Here is a 15,675-nt window from a genome sequence, read left to right on the forward strand (position 1 = left end):
CTCCATTTACTTCAGAGGAGTTACTCCTTATTTATACCAGTGCAATTTAGATCAGAATCAAACCCAATGAGTATTATGCATGCATGAAGCCAAAAGGGTGCTAAGCATTAAGGAATTTTAGGGTATGTCTCCTCTGCAATTAAAGGTGTGACATACCCAAACTAGTTTAAACTTAACTAGCACAAGTACCAACATCACTAAAGCCACGGCAGTATGAACTTCAGTGTGCGTGCTGAAGCTCATGCTGCCATGGTTTCACGGCTCGTCACAAACCCTAGTTAGATTAAAGCAAGAGCGATTATTCTATTAATCAGACATACCGTTAGACAGAAACGTATGCAGTGTAGACATACCGTTAGACAGAAACAGGGGAAACTTGGTGGATAAGGGCTACATTAGGCTACTCTAGATTGTCCTTAAAGTACAACAGTGGTCCAAATCTACTGCTCACAGTTCCCCTTGTTTAGAAGTTGTTTTGTGGATTGCAAATAAATTTGAAATGAAAATTCCCCTTGGAAGCCAGTGGGTGGTGCTTTATGCTGATTTCAAAGCAGAATCCATTTTTCAAACTTATTTATGAACAACAAGGGTCAGAATACATCTCTCTCCTTGGAGTTTAGGGTTGGTATATAAAAGGAGCTTGGAAATATGCAAGCATAATCAATGGAAATTTATATCTCCTCCCTCCCCGCCAGTAAAAATCACTGATCTCACAGGAAATGCTGGCCTTTGTCTGAGGCTAAAAACGTAAAGACAATCTTCTATGTGTTTCAGACAAATAATATATAATTAGGGCTCTGGAGAGTTTGTTTTGCTTTTATTCAGTTTAAGCATGTACGTAACTTTAGGCACATGAGTAGTCTTTTTGGCTTCAATCAGTGCTTTGCTAGACCAGGGCGAGAGTTACTGTATCTGTAACTTCAAAGTATAAAGTCCCTTTAAAAGGGACAAAAACTCATTCAACATACTCGCCTATCTGAAGAAAAATCCACTTCAAAGGATACACTGAAAACATTGGTTATTGGGATATTCATTTTCATTTGTGGGTTCTCTGGGTATTTCAAAAGGACTTTATGCTTTCAGGAACTAGCATGTACATGTGTGTTTGTTAACTGATCATGACGAATAGTTTGAAGATTCTGCATGTTGGAAAAAATGGCAACAAACTTTGATGAAAAACATTTAAGAATAGAATCATCAGGAACCCAGAATGATCAAATCTTGTTTTCTGAATCAAAAAAAGAAAACTAGGGGACAATAATCATGGCCTTAGTGTAACTGAGAGCAAAATATGATCAGTTATCTATGTTAATACAACATACTTATTGGCTCAAAACGAGTATGTATTTAAAAAGCCAGGGTTTCCAGGGCAGAATGTGGGGGGACAATTGGGAGTGATGGACAGGCTTTCCACTTCATGGATGCCACAATCAATCAGGAAATATCTTTACAGAAATAAAAGAGGCCCTTACTTCCTAGAATGGTAAGATGCCTTATGGTTTGCCTAAAGCAATGTTTGTATCAATAAGATTTAGACCTAGGAACAGATTCAAGAAACGTATTTCTGCATAAATGTATCTATTTTCACCATTTTTTTCTGGTATGGAATTTAAACTTGCTCTTGTAAATATCCGTATGCTGAATATCACTAAGCAATACATATGGGGGATTCACTGCATCATAGGGTATGCTTCACTGCAGTGTTAGCTTAAAATACACCATGAGTTTTGTCCCTCACCCAACTCCTGTCCACACACACAAATCTTTAACTTGAGTTAAGCGGCACTTTAAGTTCAAGTGTGGGGTTGGAAGTGGTTTGAACCTCCAGTACTGCTGATGCTAGAGCTGGTAAAGAAGTGGGGACGCAGCAGCTTGAGTTAAAGCAACTCATGAACTGCTAATCCAATCAGGCTGTGGAGCTTGAGAGTTGTTTCACAGTGTGGTCAATTTGCACAGGTATACTCTGCAATAAAAGACCAGCGGCTGGCCTGAGTCACGGTTATGGGGCTTAGACTGCAGGGCTATAAAATAGCAGTGTAGACATTTGGGCTTGGGCTCTGGGACTACGATGGGGGAAGGTCTCAGAGCCTGGGCTTCATCTCAAGCCTGGACAGCTACACTGCTATTTTTAGCCCCGCAGCCTGAGTCCCATGAGCCCGAGTCAGCTGATCTGGGCTCTGAGACTCAAAGCAATGGGTTTTTGATCACAATATAGACATACCCTTTCATTCAAGCTAGGCCATTGAGTTAGGTTAGCTCGAATGGATTAACTCAAATATAGTAACTCAAACTAACTGTTGCAGCGCTAAAGACCCTGTAGAAGAATCCTAATGGCAGAAAGTCTGCTGGGGGAGAAGGCTGTACTGGCAGAACTTGACTGAAAATTCCTCTCCATCAGTGGGCCTACCCAGGGCCATGAAAGCCCAAAAGGTGTGTGGCACTGGCTGAAAAGAAGGGATGGCTAGAATGGCTGGTGGATGCACTTGCTAATCAGATTGCCTCAGCAAACTCCATTCAACAACAAAACCCCCCATTATTTCTAATAGGTTCACCTCATATTATATTCATGCTATTTTTCTGTCACTGATAAGCAAAAAAAAAGTTGGGCCTTTTTTTTTTTTTTAGTTATTTCTGCCACTTGCAATCATGGCAAAAACATCAAACTGAAGAATCAACAACTCAGACTTCTAATATGCATACAATATTATTCAGTCAACAGCAGCCCCAATCAGCTGAAATATATGTGTACAGCTGATCGAATCAAGTGTTTTTAATGTTAAGGTGAAATGAAAGTTACATAAGGACTATTTGCAGTAAAGTACCATAACTTTTTACATTTGAATTGTGTTCCCAATGCTATTCCTGCAGTTTGGATTAACTGGATTGTGACAGCATTTCAAAAAGAGAAAGTAAATTCAGTACCTGTGAAAGGTTCACACTTACATCCCTGCAGAGTGAATGCTTTATTTTAATTAAATACAAAAAGATCTCAAGAAATTAATTCCACACTTACGCCTTTCATTTCCTCTCACGTTGACATAGAGCATAAGTTCGAATTTTACAGTGACTGTTTTAGGTTTGAATCACAACCTTACCCTTGTTTAAAATCGATGTTTTGCATGGCTGAAACTGAAGAGCTTTTCTTGACCTTTTGGTTGAGATCAAGTGATATATTATTTATTTTGTCGCTTTTGGCTAATGAACTTAAATATCTAGTTTGCCATCTATGTGTGGGACTATGTTTTACTTTGGTAGGTATATGAATTCTACTATTTAATAATTAATTCCCCCTATTGGACTAGTATGACACTAAAGCAGTTTCTCTGACAGTTCACATGCAGGAGCTTTATGGGCATTATCAAGATCAACTACACTGAAGTCTTTCCTGTGATTTCAGTAGGCTTTAGATCAGACCTTATGTCCTGATTTGGGTAGTACTTAAGCCTGTGCCCTACTTTACACATATATGTAGGCCCATTGACTTCAAGGCTTGTGCTTAAAGTTAAATATGTGCTTACATACATTCCTGGATCGGTGCCTTTGTAAGGAAAGGACAAAGGTGAGAACAATTTCCTCTAGTTTAAGTCTCGATCTTGCCAACTCTCTGTAGATGTGTAAGGGGAGGGAAGGCAGAAGAAACCTCCCATCCCCACTTAAAATCTAGATACAAGGGCTAGTCATCCAGAATTCTTGCAGTCACAAATCACAAAGATTGCTTGAGGCTAGTGCTAACAGGCAGAAGAGATTAGCACGGGCTGCATCCTTTCAAAGGATGTAGAAGGCTTGCTGGGACTATACAGCCCAGCATTTGCAGGAACTGTATGTCATGAACAGTATCTCTGGGAGCGACCAATGAACAGTTCATCCCTATGTGCCCTGTGCTCTGGGCAGTGGCTGAAAAGCCACAATTTAACCTCAAATGTTTACTAGTCATAATTGTGTATTGTATAAAGTCTCATAAATATTTTAGTCTCATAACTGCTGTGTGGTGAATTAGAAGGGATGGAATTACAGTAAGCGCTAAGGTCAGACATTCATAGAAACTGGAGCTATAAAAGAAAGTATTCCCAAGAACTCAGTTTTGAAACTAAACTATTTAAGTGGCAAACTGGCACTAGGATGTGGACTATCGGGCTCACAGCTGGGGGGCTGGACTGACTGAGGTCAGATTTCTCTTTGTGTTAAATGTCAACAGCTGGCATTTAAAAAAGTCAATCTGTACAAACCAGTAAGGTGGGTATGAAAGAACCACTGCTTAAAATGTCAAACTATTTCAAATCAAAATCTTGATAATTTACAAACTAAACCTGACCTTTTGTATTTGGAATATTTACACTACAGTTGTACATTTGACATCAGAATTTATGAAATCCTGACAGCTTTACATCTGTGCATGAATCTGGGTTACAGTTGTTTGCAGTTGGAAACAGATTTTAGTGGATAGATTCTTAGCTGGAAAATTGGCAGAGCTCTACTGAAGCTAGTGCTAAGCTGATTTGCACCAGCTGAGACTCTGATCCTAGGTTTTTCTCTCTCAAAGAACATAACATGTCCATTTATTTTCAAATTCATATTCATTCTCAATACTGTAACTTACTATAACTGCATTAATTTGATAATTTAAATCCACTAAGAGTAGTTCCTAATTATAGCTGCTTCAGGGGAAACCATAAAATAATAGGTAATGAGAAAACAGATTAAAGTCTCAGAGTTTGAATAATTTATATGTAGTGAATAAGTCAGGAGGGCAAAATAAATGAGTAGATTCTTTGCTCTGTGTGTGTGTGCGCGCGCGCATGCACACTTGTGAAAGGTGCTAAACTGCTGCTAGCGAGAGTAAAGTATTTTATTTAGCCACAGCTCGGATACAGAGTGAGCAGCAGTGCAAGCTTGCACACTGTCCTGGCAAGATGAGTCTACTCCAAATAGAAGCACCACCTCCAGAAGGCCAGTTTTTAGCTCAATTTCTATGCATATTTGGTCCTTAGTTCCACTGGTGAGACTGCCAATAATTATGCTAATTAAAGCCAGTTGTAGCGGTGAGTTTGTGACATAGATACTTGTCCACTGAAAAGACAACACACCATCAATTCTTTTCACAGAGACCAGCAAACAGGAGCAACATTCAATCCCTGCTATCTCAGATAGGATTCAAAACTGAGATATAAAGTTCTATATCCTATATCAGTATTCTCTTATCCAGCATAATGAAAAAAAATATACATTTACAAGATTTTTATTTATGCCTGATAGCTAACACACACACACACAAATATTTTCAGCTGGTGGATAAGTGTGCAGTTCTCAGTAATGAAAGTTGCACACTCAAAGGATAAAACATTAACAATGAAAAATTGAACATCTAAATTCTTCATCATCATCTTGAAAATATATTCCTTTCCAACATATCTGATTGATAATTGAAGGACTTACCACTCTGTGGATTCAATACATGGTGTTTGTTTATGGACCAACCCCCCAGATTCGAAGCATCCATCTCAAAACCCTGCAGGATAGCTGTCCTTTTCTCCCACAGAATAAAATCATGGCATGTTTCATATTCATATCCTACTGACACTGAAAACAAATGACGATATGTTACATTATTTTTCCTTCATTTATTATCTGCTTTTTCCATACCAGTTTTTATATCTACCTGACAGTAATGAGGCTCCTATGCTGGTTTCTGCATTTGATTTTGATTGTTTGAGGGTACAAAAAAAGTCTAAGAGATTATCAGTTCCTTTGATAGTCATGGTGTGTGTGTGTGTGTGTGTGTGTGTGTGTGTGTGTGTGTGTGTGTGTGTGTGTTTGTTTTCTCCCCCAGAGGAATTTGTCCAACTTGCTCAATAGCATCTCCCTTAACTAAATCAACTATTGCTAAATTAAAAGAGTCCTGTTTTGTTCAAGGAGGGGAGTGGAGATTCAATTCCACCTAACTCATCCTTTTCCTTTGATACATGTAAGAATGTTGGTATTGATTTGTCACCAATTACCCCGTTTCCAGAACTCCAGTGAACCTTAGGTGCTATACTTCAAACCTGAGGTATTGTGTCATAATTGTAGGGAACAAGTTATATGTTGGCTTGTTTGTAAGGCAAATGTTTTATTGGAACGTAAGAGACTGTTCCCACTACTCTCTGGAACTTCTGATTAGTTTATCAAAAAGAAGCCTCTGTTTTTACTACTAAACTTTCTGACTCCTGAATTCACATTCCCTTGCCTCCTGTTAACGTCACTGTATGTTTAAAGCTTTACCGGCAACAGATCATTACGCTATGTACCCAGCAGCTGCCTTGTCCATCCTTTGCAATTGAAAGAGACCCCAGCAGCTAAAACAACACTGTTTTTATACAACTGTTCATTCTGAACCTACAGATTTGACCACAGTACTGATTATTTCTCCCCAAACTACCTTTGCCATTCTGTTACTGGGATTAGCCCTCATGTCAATATCAAAACAAGTGCTTTGCTAGGTGTTAATGTAAGGAGAAAGATAAAAGAGAATTTTTTTAATATCAAGCATATTTGCTGATGACTTATCACCTATATTATAGGATCTTTTCTTCAGTCATACAGGTAACAAGTTCATATTTGCATACATACTGTCCACACCGCTAAGGAATAGTCCAAAGTTGCAGACACCCTCTGGGGCAGATTCTCAACTGGTATAAACTGCCATAGTTCCATTGAACTCAGTGGGAGTTTAACTGACTTGAATGGAGCTATGGCAGCTTATACCAGCTGAAGATCTGCTCCTAGATGTCCATAATGGAGCACATGGTAGGATCATGGGTGATAATGTAATACTTCTACTAGTCTCTGCCCACATCTGAAATTCCTGAATTGCCAAATGTTCCTAAAGCTCATTATCTGATTTGTCACAACTTCATTGTCTTCTTCTCTTTGGCCTTCCCTGTGAGTAACATTTGGATACCCTCTTTTATATGCTAACTTTATATATCTAAGAATGAGCCACATGCTTAAACTCTGTTTTATTTCCATTGTTAAAGAATCTTTTAGAACCATTTTTTTCCAGAGAGAGGAGTATTATTATATATTTTTTTCTAACCCTTCAATTTTAAGAAGAAACTCTGTTGTTATAATATCTGCTGCAAATGTAAGATCAGGAAATTTCCTCAACGTGCAAGACTTGGAGAGTAGGGAAACGCCACTGTATATTTCTCTAACCCCCCACCCAAACCCCAGGTCCTTCCATGCATGTGAGTACCTTCAGAAATTCTGTTTTTTTTTTCTGAGACCACTTTTTCTGGATAGACTACTATAGTAAATCATTATGTAATTGTTGCCAATAATCCTGAAGAAAAATGAAAGTGTTTATAGGGTTTATAATATTAAAGGCAGATGGTTATATTCCTGAGCTTATAGAACTTCAATCTGCTGTAATTTAATGTAATTAAAATGAAGTCTGAGCAGAATGCATTATTAAATATTGGTAATATACCAACACAGGGAATTATTTTGACAAAATTCACATAATGAATGCAGATGAGGGTCCCAGACTACTTCAATCTGTCAAATTAAATAAGGCTTTATCAGAATCTTACAAACCAAGTTAACAATGCACTTAAATATAAAGATTCTTGCTTCTGTTTTGCAAGAAGCATAATTAAAATCAACTTTAAATGAAATCAGACATTGAACTGCAAAATAAATAAATAAATAGGTGTTATTTTATAGTGCCTCGTGGACTGGTTTTATTCTTGTTTCCTTTGATAAATGCTTTGCTAGAATTCATTTTAGGATTTAGCAACTCATTGTACCATTTGGTGACATCTCTAACATAGTTATTTGGTTTAAAGTCTAGAAATATGTTGGACAAGGGTGGACTTCATGATTACTGGATTTCAAATAATCTGGAAGAGAATTAGCATATTTAACTGTTCTGTATTATATTTATCAGTATTCACATATTTACTGCCATTTCATGTCATTTTCAGACATCCTACATTTTAGAACAACAAAGTTCAATAATATCATTGCTGTCTATTATATTATATGTATGTATGGAAAAATGAACAAATAGGTTACAACGCAGAAAAGAAATCTCAACTCATTTAATTCCATTCTTTGTTATACAAGTTGATATAGGAATCTATATTATATAAGCAGTTAGGTCCAGATTCTGCCACTCTTATTCACACTGAATAGTACTTTACTCTATGGTAGATTTCTACATCGGCTGTACAGTGTGAATAATGTTCCCCTAAAATAGCATTTGTCCACTTTTGAACACACATTTGAAAGAGTGGATAGTCATAGTATTATCCTGTGCAGATGTCAATGAGACTACTTATGGAGCAAGATATTACACACTGTAAGTGGCAGAATGTGGCCCCTAATTATTTTAATATTTTAGAGTCTGATCCTGCAAACACTTATTGTGAGTAGCTCCACAGACTTCAAAGCATACTGAAATCCCACTGAATTCAGTAGAACTACTCACAAGTGTAAGCACTACTGGAACAGTAAATACGCTGATAGGAAATGTTTGCAATAGCAGGTCATTAAACACAGTGCACCATCCTTGATTAAAAATAATTTAAAAAAAATCAAGATCAAACAGCAAAATTCATGTGCAAATATTTTGGATAAATGAAATGCATTTTACTTCAGTTATACTGCAGTTATTCAGTCATAAATCAGGGACCACCACTTGGATAACTTTAAAATCTAAAAAACTAAAATAAAAGGACCCCAAAAAGTATGGATGATTTCTATGTACACCTTTTGAAATAGTAAGTCAAGAAGTTAACAGCTTCAGACATCAAATATAATAAGCAAAGATACCTAAATGTTGGCACTTAGTAAATGCTAAATGGAAATGATATTTTAAATGTCACTGCCAAAAAAATGACAGCGGCAATGACACACCGAAGGTTACGGTGAGAAAGTACATTCCAAACACAGAGATAGCTACACAAGTAACCACAGGTATGTAACCATTATGAGATGGGAGAAAGAGACTTTTGAACTAGAGATGCCAAAAAAAAAAATGTGGCTTTAAAAAGAGAAGCATGAGGAATAACAAAATACACTGTAAATGCTTCCTAGATGATCACATTCCAATTGGCTAAAAGCTGCAATTAATTTAGATAATTATATATATTGTCAGAAGTGTAAACAGTATTTTCCCTTCAAATGTATTACTACTACTAATTACACTGAAGTAACTCAACATACCTGTTGCCTCTGCCAGACCAGACACCTTCTGTCCATAAATGTCTGTCTTGTTCCAGGCAAAAGCGTAGACCAGGTTTGTAGCAGCAGGAAACCACTTCTGAACTAGCCGCCCTTCAACAGCAACTGTAAGATGTACTTTTGTCATTCCAGGAGGGATGGCTGCATGTGTCAAAATAATGCGGAGCAAAGTTTTATATCCAGGGGTTCGACTGCTGAGGTAACTGAGCTTCACAAAGCTAGACGGAATTGGGATTTCCTCCTGGACCACCTAGAAGAACCCAACAGTTGTACACACTGTTATTAATGATATTCATGCCTACGAAAAGGGCAACGTTTTGTATTTCAAATCATGATGTTTTCTAAGAAACCTAGGCACCACCTTGACGCCGTGCCCTGCCTCTGCCAGGCACATTGTGGTCAGGAAAAATGCAAAATCTTCAGCATCATCCAAAGCAGTGCAGTGTCTGAAAGATCACACAGGTGGAAAACAGGTAATCTGTCTATACTTTGTTAAGGAGGCCTCATCTCTTTTCTTATTCTTCTTTGTCTCTAACATTTGCAGTATTACTTTTGCCTTAAGTTTTTGGGTCAAATTTGTGATGACAATTACTTTCTTGAGTACTAATCTTGTCTAAATCCACTAAACTCAGTTGTCCTAGAGTTGCAGGTTGACTTTGGAGAGGATATCTCATTTGGTTAATTAATTATTGGACATAAATATAGTTAAATAAATACATATTTTAAACTCCCCTTGGGCCATATTGTGTGTTTAAGGCACTACACTGGGTTGGCTGCCCCATCTTAGAGGGACCTCAGGAAGGAGCCATGCCTTCCTGAGCAACACAATCCTTTCCAGAGCAACTTAGTGTGCAGGGGGACAGCAAAGACTACAGGCTGGTAGGAGGCGGAAGGTGTCATGGCTTTGGTCTTTTGAGAGATGTGGGCGCTGGAGGCTACTAGGAGGGATTAGCCCTTGTGCTTCCTTGAATGGAGGAGATGCTGTTGTGGCAGTCCTTGGTGCAGGGCGTGCAATGAAATGAGGGAAACTCCTTGCATGCTCCCTGACACACTCATGTAAGGTCCACTCACAATTGGATTGTGTTTAGCAAGTTTAAATGCTGCGGGCTGCAATGTTAGCATGGCTCATATCATTACTAATGAGCCAGTCTGTCACAACGTTAAACCAACACAATCTGGAAAAATACAAATGGTGCTTTGTTTACCTTTCCTGGTTCTTCCAGCTCACTTTATGTTTCCTTAACAACAAATCATTTCAGTTTCAAACACCTTCTATTACCTTATAGCTATAATAACACTGTCACAGAAATACTGCAGTACCATTGGAGGCCTGCCAGCACTTGTCATTTTAACATATGAAATGTGCTGTTGGCAGGGAATTCCTGACCCCTTGATTATTCCCTGTCCTTCCTGCTGACATCCCAGCTGTCTCCTCTGTCATGCAGCTGACATCAGTAGGTTCTAAACTTTCCTTTGTCTAAAATAGGAGAATAGTAGTAGATATTCATATAAAGTACATTTTAGTAGTTCACTCTCGTCTATCCCAAACCAGGGGATTAGAAGCAGTTACTCAGTGAATATACTGTTGTGACCCTAAGAGCATCCCAATGCCTGGGTGCAAGGGGCTCACTGGTATCAGGTACTGAGTTTCTGCTGGTCTGACCAGTTCAGTGTACCCCAATTCACTTTTGTCATAATCACTATTTAATAGGTATTGTGTAAGGTATCACTGGAAAACCACCAACACACTGATCATTAATATTCTTGTGTGGTATATGTACAGTAAACACTCAAAAGACTACAGAAATTGGACAAAAATGTATTTGAACTAGACAAATCTGGAGAGTGAGTAAACAGGTTTTTCCAGACAAAGGAAAGGCTGATGCCTCCATCCAGACAATGCAATCACAGACAACTGGCAATCATGGTTAAGTGGCCATTCATTGGCATATCAGAGGCTGCAGGGATAGATTAACTTGAATTGTAGAAAGCACCAGCGAGGAAGAAACCAGTTTTAAACCTTCTCCATCAGACTCAATGGCATCTTTCCTCACCATTGGGGCACTGGACTTTGAGAAGAATATATTTCAAGAGTTCTCTGGACTATAGAAGAAGGGAGCAAGGAATCCCAAGTGATCTTCCACCTAAGATCACAAAGAAACCAAAAGGTTTGTACTTTGTGAGATCCTGACCAAGACAGCGGTCAGCCATCTTGCTAGTAGGAGGAGTGTTAAGAATCTTACCTTGGACCAAGATTGTAGTTTTGCTAAGTTTTAGTCACTATAAAGTGTTTTTCACTTTTATTTGCATGTAACTATTTCTGATTTTATCCCTTACTTTTGACCTCTCTTTTTGTTAATAAACTTGTTTTACTTTTAATCTAAACCATTCCAGTACTGTGTTTGAATTAAAGTGATTGTTAACTCCAGTTAAAGCAACACACTGCTGGTTTTTTTGTCTCTTTAAAGAGCAAGATCGTATTACTTCTCTAAATGTAGAGGGCTGGACATTTCAAGGCAGACAGTTTGGGGGAAATTCAGGACTGGGGGTATGTTGGGGTCACTTGGCTGGTAGTAACTAAGCCTGGTGGAGACCTGAGTGTGGCTATGATGTAACAAGCCGGCTGTTGGAGTCAGAGTTGCTGAACCAAGGCCGCTTATCATACAGATACTCAGAGCATACTTGTATGCTGGCTGGGAGCATCCCGACAGGAAGCTGCAGCAGTAGAGCATTTTAAGGCACTCACGGTTAAAGGACAAATGATGACACAACCATGGGCGCTGACTTACATGGGGCTCTGGGGCTTTAGCCCCATGAATAAATCCCAAGCAGGGGCTCTGCCCCACCAATGTCCGCCGCCGCCAGGGCTGGAGAGCTTCCCCCCTCCCCTCCCCGCCGGGCCCCAGAGAGCTTAACTGCCTGAACGCAGGCAGCTGCGTCTGCCTGTCTCAGTCTCTTCCTTGCCGGTCAGCAGTCAGCAGTGAGTGCAAGCTGCTGCTGACTGTACCATCTCCGAGTGAGGGGGAGGGGAGGGGAGGGGGGCCCGCCGTGCTGGTGGCAGCCCTCTCCTCTGCCCCACCCTGGAGGCTGGAGGCTTAAACGCAGGCATGTCTCTCTCCCTTGCCTTGCCTGTTGCCTCTGCTGCTGTTGCTTGCTGGAGCACTGGCCGGGGGAGGGGAGGGGGCTGTGCCATGCTTGGCAGCCCTCCCCTCCCCCCCTACCTGCAGGAGATGCAAAGGGCACTTCCGGCCAGGACTCGGAGACTGACCTCACCCACCTGAGCAGGTCCTGGGCTTCCGTGAGTGTTTGACCCTATGATTCCCCCCCACCCCCCACTCCTGCCCAACGCTGGGGAAGGGGCAGCCCCATGCCACCATCCCCTCCCACCGTTCGTCCCCCCCCCCACTGAAGCTACGGTGAGGGGCTGCAGGCTGCAGCAGGGGTCAGGGAGGCAGGAAGCCATATGTGAAGGCAGTGCCCCTCCCCTCCAGCATCCACCCACCACAGGGCAGATGGGGGAGGGGGATTCATAGACCTACCTGAGCAGCTGGGCTTAGGTGAATTTTATGACACCCTGCTCCCCTGCCCCATAGCCATCACCGTACAGACCCCACTTCTGCCCCATGCTGGGCAAGGGGCAGCCCCATCCACAGTGAAGTTATGGTGAGGGGCAGCAACATGGAAGGCTACCTGTGATGGCAACCCCCACCCCCTAGTACCCATCACAGGGGAGGTGAGTGAGCTTTCTGGACCTGAGAGGGGGCCTAGGAACATGTGCAGTGGCTGTGGTGCAGAGTGAGTGTGCTGTGGGGGGCAGGGGGGAGAGGAGGGGTCCCTCCCCTGGAGCTTGCTGCTGCCAGTGGTGGTGGTGATGGGGAGTCCTCTCTGGCCCTAGCCCTGGGGCAGCCTGTCTGCACCCCAAGTTCCTCATCCTCAGCCCTGCCTCACCCCAAAGCCTGCACCCCCAGCACCGAGCATGCTCCTGCACTGTGAACCCCTCATCCCCAGCCCCACCCCAGAACCCTCACCTGAGGGGAAAAACATGCAACTTAAATTTGGTGGTCAGTTTGGAGTATCATTGTATTTAGCACAATATTTGATTATTTTACACCCTTCAAATTATGTAACTGGTCGTATACAGGTGTTTTCTCTGAATACTGTCTGTGTGCCTCGGTTTCCCCAATGTATTTCTTAAGGCTCTAGATGGTGGGATAAAGGGGTGTGATTGTTGTAAAGCCCTAGAGGGCCAGTGTGATGGTGTCTGCACAGAGAAGGGCTGCAACCCTGCCTCCAGGCAACTGATGACCTGGGCCACTCTCCTGCAAGGTGCCAACTGAAGGTGTTGGAGAACAAAGAGATCAGGTGGCCTCCTAATGCCTGGAAAAAAGACAAAGGCCAGAGAGGAGGGAGAGTCAGTGCCCTGTGCAGACTTTCGGGAAGCGCATGGTGTAGAAGAGGATGCTGGGATGCTCTAGAACAGGGGTTGGCTGCAAGCTGATTTTTCATGGCATGTGGTGCAGGCTGAGCTGCTCAGCCCAACCTCGTTCTGGGGTTCCCTCTGCTGGCCCTTACTAGCCAGAGTTCCCGCAACCCCACTCACCTTGCTTCCAGTTGGAGTTTCAGCGCAGGCCCCCTGCCCTGCTCAGCCCTACCAGCCACCAACTCCACTCACCGCAGCTGCCAATCTGGGGTTCCAGCCTCTGACCTCCTGCCAGCCAGTTATCAAATTATAACTCAGAAGCCTGTGTGCAACTTAAAGTATCTAAATAGGTGCCACCAGACATTGGAAAACTCAACAAGGAAAAGCAAAGGCAAGGATCACAGTAAACTAATAAGATCTGCATTTTAATTTAATTTTAAATATAGCTTCTGAAACATTTTGAAAGCCTTGTTTACTTTACATACAACAGTAGTTGTTATATATTATAGACTTATAGAGATACCTTCTAAAAACAGTCAAATGTATTGGGGGGAGGGTTGGGGTCGTAGTTTAGTGGTTTGATCATTAGCCTGCTAAACGGAGGGTTGTGAGTTCAATCCTTGAGGGGGCCATTGGGGGATTGGTCCTGCCATAAGCAGGGGATTGGACTAGATAACCTCCTGAGATCCCTTCGAACCCTAATAATCTATGATTACTGGCACATGAAACCTTAAATTAAAGCGTATGCATGAAAACTCAGCACACCACTGCTGAAAGGTTGGTGACCCCTGCTCTAGAACTACTCCATACAAAGACAGTCAGGACTCTGGGGGAGCCTCCTCTCTCTGAGCATACTGTCTCCAGGGCAAGAAACTTACACCTTCCTGGGTCTGACCTCGGAGCATTCAGCATGCGCTGTCCACACAGGTGGGGCTCCTAGGTAAGCTAGAGGGTCCTGCACCCCAACTCCACAGTCAGACGTGACTCTCAGTCAGTTGGTAATACAGGAGGCTTATTAGATGACAGGAACACAGTCTAAAACAGAGCTTGTAGGTACAGAAAACAGGACCCCTCAGTCAGATCCACTTCTGGGGCTGGGTTCCCCAGCCCCAAGTTCTGGGTGCCTCTCTCTTTCCCCAGCCAGCTCCAAACTGACAGTCCCTCTAGCCCCTCCTCTGGCCTTTGTGTCTCTTCCAGACCAGGAGGCCACCTGATTTCTTTATCCCAACACCTTCAGTTGACACCTTGCAGGGGAAACTGAGGCACTCACACAGTATTCAGAGAAAACATTAAGAACATTCCCACTTCATCACAACAGGTACAACAAAGTATAATATATTGAAGCAGGCAAGTGCTGCTTCTGACTTTCCACTTTTAATTGACCCTTGTAATCTTGTGGCACCGACGTGTTGTAGCTTCATTTTATCCCAACAACAAATTCTTGATTTGTAGGACCATTAATGATCAACAATGGATAAATTCTTAATAAAGTTACCCAGAGAAAAAGAAGAAAAGGGTAATTCATCAAGTGATGGCCTGAGTTCAACACCCAGCTTTGAAACTGAAGTTATACAAAAGAAAGAAGTGGCAAATCCACAAGATGATAAGAAAAGGAGTTTTCAGCAATCTTGGCTATCAAGATTTAAGTGGTTGGAGTACAATATCAAATTAAACAGAGCTTTTTGCTCAGTCTGCAAAAACTGTTCTGAAAAGAAGATCTTAATATTTTCTACGAAGGCTGAACCAACATTTATTTCATCTGGATTTCAAAATTGGAAACATGCATTGCGTGGTTTTACATCACACGAAAAATCCTCCTGTCACAAGGAAGCAGTAATGAAATATGCTGCTCTGCAATCACAGGTAAATGTTTCTGCACTAGTGTCAGCCAGTTACAGAAAAGAATCGCAGTCAGCCAGGATTGCACTGCACAACATTTTTACCAGTGTTCAGTACCTAGCTCAACAAGGAATAGCACTACGTGGACATAATGACAGTGATTCAAATTTGATGCAGCTCTTGTTGCTACGCAG

General features: G+C 41.5%; 1 protein-coding gene across 8 annotated transcripts in view; it reads right to left on the reverse strand.

The window, feature by feature from the left end:
- TENM1 (teneurin transmembrane protein 1) overlaps positions 1 to 15,675 on the reverse strand; it is a 517,028-nt gene that overhangs the window by 100,130 nt on the left and 401,223 nt on the right. For all 8 annotated transcript variants that reach the window (XM_045030001.1, XM_045030000.1, XM_045029999.1 and 5 more), the window contains 2 exons: positions 9,205 to 9,472; positions 5,434 to 5,577 (listed from right to left, as the gene is read on the reverse strand). In XM_045030001.1, coding sequence (XP_044885936.1) covers positions 5,434 to 5,577; positions 9,205 to 9,472 — 412 coding nt within the window. The remainder of the gene's footprint in view (positions 1 to 5,433; positions 5,578 to 9,204; positions 9,473 to 15,675) is intronic.

This window comes from Mauremys mutica, chromosome 9 (assembly GCF_020497125.1).
Source record: "Mauremys mutica isolate MM-2020 ecotype Southern chromosome 9, ASM2049712v1, whole genome shotgun sequence".
Taxonomy (NCBI): Eukaryota; Metazoa; Chordata; order Testudines; family Geoemydidae; genus Mauremys; species Mauremys mutica.